Below are 5,347 nucleotides of genomic sequence, written 5' to 3'. Positions count from 1 at the left end.
TTGAGTAACATGACGAGGAAGACAAGGTGAGGCTGAAGCCAATTCACGCACCTATGTCTGCTTTTGGGGGTGAAGTGATGCACCCGCGTGGGGTGATATCCTTTCATGTTACACTTAGTGATGGAATTCACTCACGAACTGAGGATGTTGAATTCCTGGTTTTACCGGCTAAGTCAAAGCATGATATCATTCTGGGTCGCGAAGCAATAGGAGATTCCAATGCTCATCCGTCCACGGCTCATGGTGCGGTAGGATTTCCAACTCGCACCGGAGTGGTAATCATATACATCAACAGACATTGCTTCGCGACAGAAAGCTCCAAACCGAGTAAGGTACCTAAGCAAACAGAAAGAACTGAGTCAGAGAAGTGGGTATTGAAAAAAAAGTTTCCGGATCAAACGGTCATGATCGGACCTGCTGTCTCCGAAATAGTGAGGACGTTTTTTGAAACAGTTGTTAACAAAAAACATGGACATTTTTGCTTGGCAACCTGCTGACATGACTGGTGTCCCGTGGAGGATCGCGGAACACAAACTGCGGGTGAATCTGGCGTTCACGCCAATTGTTTAGAAAAAACGAAAGATGGGCCCCGAGCAAACCAAGGCCATGAATGAACAAGTCCAAGATATGTTAAATGCTGGAATGATCCGTGAAATCTAGTACCAAACATGGGTTGCAAATCCGGTTATTGTTCCAAAAAGCAACGGGACATGGCGGATGTGTATTGATTTCAAGGATCTAAACAAAGCGTGCCCGAAGGACTGTTATCCACTGCCGAAAATTGACTTAAAGGTTGATGTGGTAGCCTCGTTCAAATTCAAATGTTTCCTTGACGCCTATAAAGGCTATCACCAGATCCTCATGGCGGCAGATGATGAGGACAAAACGACACTCCGCACTGACCAAGGCACAATTTGTTACAAAATGATGTCCTTTGGACTAAAAAAAGCGGATGCTACGTATCAGTGTTTGATGGATGAAGCCTTCAAGGGTCAAATTAGGCAAAATTTGGAAGTATACATGGATGATTTGGTTATAAAAAGCGTCAAAGAGGATCAGATGTTATGAGATATAGAAAAAACGTTTGATACTCTGAGGAAGATCAATATGCAGCTCAATCCCAACAAGTGTTCCTTTGGGATGGAGGAAGGGAAATTCTTGGGTGTAATTGTCACGAGCGCAGGTTTTAAGGCAAATCTGGACAAGGTCCAGGCAGTCACCCGCATGCCCTCACATTCTTCCCTCAAAGAGGTGCAAACACTTAATGGAAGACTTGTTGCTTTGAACAGATTTTTAGCAATCACACGGCTAAGTCTTTTCCTTTTGTGTCAACCCTGATGAACTGTTTGAAGAAAGCGCATTTCAAATGGACCGCAGAAGCGGAACAAGCGTTTACAGAGGTCAAGAAATGCTTAATGGAATTGCCTACCCTAACAGCACCGCATGCGGGAGAGCCACTGACGTTACACTTATCAGCATCTGATATTGCCATTGGAGCCGTGCTGCTAACAGATAGAAAAATCTTCAAACACCGATTTACTATGTCAGCAGGACGTTGACGGACCCAGAGACTAGATATTCAATGCTTGAAAAACTAGTGTTGACACTGGTCTATGCCGCCAGGCGCCTTCGTAGATACTTTCAAGGGCACCCAATCAATGTGCTGACATAGTACAAATTGAAGAACGTGCTAAGTAAACTGGAATTATCCGGAAGGTTGGCAAAATGGGCAATAGAACCGGGTAAACATTCGATTGAATACATACCTAGGCCCGCGATCAAAGGTCAAATTGTCACACCCCAACCTACGGCGGAAATGCCGGGGCGTAACTAATTGCTCGCAGCTTTTCAAAGGTTACTACCAAGTAATAATATATGTTTTAATATCTATTAATTAAATTTCATATAAAACAAAATCCATACAATATTCAAACAAAACAATAATGTATCAAACTAATATGTCACACCCCGACTTAGGGCCTAGGCATGTGACCACAAGTTGGTACCTGTTTTGTAAATATATCAGAGTTTATGGGTTAATTTTAGCGGAAGACTTTAGATTTGAATATAATATTAGTTTACATTGAAATTTTACTAGGGGATTAGATACCCGAGTATTAGTTTACAAAAGATATGTTTCATATTACAAGGATTTATAATTATAAAACACGGAGCCATCTTGTACGCGCTTCTATCTTTATTAAGAATCCAATCCTTGTTAATGCTATTTATGCTTAATTACCTGCAATGGGTTGGAAAAATACGTCAGCTATATGCTGGTGAACATGTATGACTCAATAAAACATTTTGAATGACGATTACAATACAAACTTAGTTTTCTTGACAACCTCAGCGGAAGCATTTCTACTTCCGGTATATGTACCACTGCCCTACACACATAACGGTATTCCCCTAGCCGAACGGCCCTGAACTGAGAACTAGTCATGACCGTTGCAGCCCGCGGCTTCATTGCCTTTGATTGATTGATTGGGCTTTAACAGTTATGTTTGGATCCAGACACATGCGTATTCGGTCTGAGTTGATTTTATTCTCTACTTTGTATTATAACGTTTTAGAGATTGCATGATCTCATATAGACATTTATTGACTCGTTAAGACAAACACCCGTTCGTCTCATTGAGTATAAATATGTTTTGACTGATTAAAAAGGTTAACGTATTCAATAAAAAAATAATCTGAGCACTGAACCGAGTCGAGTAAACGTATAGGTTCGAAAACCCGAGTTGTTACACAAGTGTTAGCGGTTTTCGTCACAGAAGTTCCGCAGAACAAAGAAGAAGAGTGCCTGATTGAACAATGAACTCTGATACCCCCTGAGCTAGACCAGATTTGGTCACTATTCACAGATGGAGTTTCAAGTAACGAAGTATCAGGCACAGGCCTCATATTGGTTAATCCCGAAGGCCACGAATTTACTTATGCCATAAATTTGGACTTCAAAAGTACCAACAACGAGGCAGAGTATGAAGCTTTTTCAGCAGGCATGCGGATAGTCTAAAAACTTGGGGTAAAGTATTTAGAAGCCCGGGTAGGCTCAATGCTGATTGCTGGACAGATTAAGGGAACTTACGAGGCAAAAAATGAGGTGATGGCTTCATACCTCTCGCAAGCAAAAGATTTGATTGTTCAATTCTCATCTTGTAAAGTCATCCACATCAAAAGAAGTGAAAACAAGTCAGCGGATGCTCTTAGAAAGTTAGCTTCAAAATATTTTGAATATTTTGCGAAAGACATTTGCATTGAAGTCCTCGATCGTCCTTCTGTCCCGCAACATCAGGTGTTGGTCATACAAATTGGTGTCGAATCACGGATGACACCAGTTGTAGCATACCTAACATTAGGAGTACTCCCGGAAGAAAAATTAGCGGCCCGGAAGATCAGACACAAAGGCCTAAACTATCAAGTACGAGATGGTGTTTTGTATCACAGATCCTTCCTCGGTCCACTCTTGAGATGCGTGGATGCCGAGGATGCAAACTATTTGATTAGGGAAATCCATGAGGGCATTTGTGGTTTTCACGTGGGTCCAAGAATGGTTGTGGCCAAACTCATGAATGTGGGGTACTATTGGCTGGGAATGCATATGGACGCAGTATAAGAAATCAGAAAGTGTGATTCATGTCAGCGCCATGCTCCCAATACCCTAAGACCAAAAACTGAGTTAGTGCCGGTAACATCGGCATGGCCGTTCTAGAAGTGGGCAATTGATACCATGGCTCCGTTCCCTGAAGCCCCGGGACGTGTCAAATTCTTGATTGTGGCAATCGATTACTCACTAAGTGGGTGGAGGCCAAGCCAGTTGCTTCCATTACTGCGGCCAGTGTCAAGAAATTTTGTGGGAGTTCATCATTTTCCGTTTCGGCCTACCGCAAGAATTGATCAGTGAAAATGGAACCCATTTAGCGGATGGTGGGCTTCAAGCATGGCTGAAAGAACTTCAGATCACTCAAGTATTCATATCTGTAGCCCACCCGCAGGCCAATGGTCAGGTCGAAAGGGTCAATCGAACCATTAAAGATGGAATTAAGGCAAGACTGGTTACCAAACTAACGGGATGGGTAGATGAACTACCCCATGTGCTCTAGCTTTCCATACTTAGAAGAAGATGAGTAATTCAGAGACGCCATTCAGTTTAACATATGGCACTGAGGCTATGATCCTGGCTTAAATAGGGGTTCCATTCGCACGAATGCTTTCCACTAATAATAATGAAGAGGAACTTCGGATGAACCTCAACCTCCTTGAGGAAAGACGAGAATTAGCACTCATCCTAGAGCACAATTACAAGTGTCAATTACAGAAATATTATGACTCCAGGGTTCAAAAGTGTAACTTTGATGCGGGAGATATTGTCTTCCGCAACAACGAGGCATCGGGACAGGATCCATCGGGCAAGTTAGCCCCAACTTGGGAAGGGCCTTACATGGTAAAAGAAGTATTATCGAAAGGTGCCTACAAGTTGGAAAATTATATGGAACAGAAGTCCCAAGAACTTGGAATGTTTCACAATTGAAGAGATGTTATATGTAAATCGTACTTTGGATTACTTTTAATTTTGGCCTGTGTGCCCAGATAGTTAGTAAAAAAATGATGTAATCTAAATAGGCATGCGTGCCATATCTATCAAAGAAAACAATTAGTTTCAACATACTATATGTGGGTACTAAATTTTAATCTGGGTCTGCGTGCCACAAGTGACTCGCCAGAAGCGACCGGCGGACCAAACAAATTCTTGGCTTACGTGCCAGAAATAACCCGCAGGTCGAAACAACGTGATAATGAGTAGTAACCCTTTATTGACACACAAGAAGATCCTAACACTTATATTATTTACAAAAAAAGTATAAAAGGATAAAAAGCTTGTTGTATTATTCAAAAGACAGGTACATAAGAGTTTATAATACAGAAGGCTCAAAAGAACGACAAATCTAAAATCTAAAGCTACAAAGGATGATCTTGATCATCATCATTTACATCTGGATTGACTGGATCTTCAACATCCTCATTTTCTTGATCAACCGCAAAATACGCCTTTAGCTTTTCAACACCATCATCCTGGTCAACAACTCTTCCACCGCCTTTTGAATCAAGAACGTCAAGTTGTCGAAAGTTTTAGTCTTTTCAGCATAGAATTCTGCGGTATCTTGGCCATGTAAGTCAAACTCCTTAACATGGCGTTTTTTTTAGAAAATTTTAGGCCCTCTTGGAAACCACCAGCTTTGGATGATGCGACAAGTAACTCCGCAACACAGTCCCCAAGCTCAGCACCGTCTCAAATGTGCTCAATAACCTATGAACAAGAAATATAAGAAAACAATTCGAATTC

The 5,347-nt window shown here is 41.6% G+C and overlaps 1 protein-coding gene across 1 annotated transcript; it reads left to right on the top strand.

The window, feature by feature from the left end:
- The first annotated feature begins 3,058 nt into the window (after positions 1-3,058).
- Positions 3,059-3,619, top strand: LOC143586612 (uncharacterized). The gene has a single exon (XM_077068137.1). It carries the CDS (start codon positions 3,059-3,061, stop codon positions 3,617-3,619), a length of 561 nt encoding a protein of 186 aa, XP_076924252.1.
- The last annotated feature ends 1,728 nt before the right edge of the window (positions 3,620-5,347 follow it).

This window comes from Bidens hawaiensis, unplaced genomic scaffold (assembly GCF_021521415.1).
Source record: "Bidens hawaiensis isolate Kalapana, Puna unplaced genomic scaffold, B.hawaiensis_p1.1 tig00000190_1, whole genome shotgun sequence".
Taxonomy (NCBI): domain Eukaryota; kingdom Viridiplantae; phylum Streptophyta; class Magnoliopsida; order Asterales; family Asteraceae; genus Bidens; species Bidens hawaiensis.
Note: the sequence above shows the minus strand (reverse complement) of the source record. Positions and strands in the feature narration are given on the sequence as shown.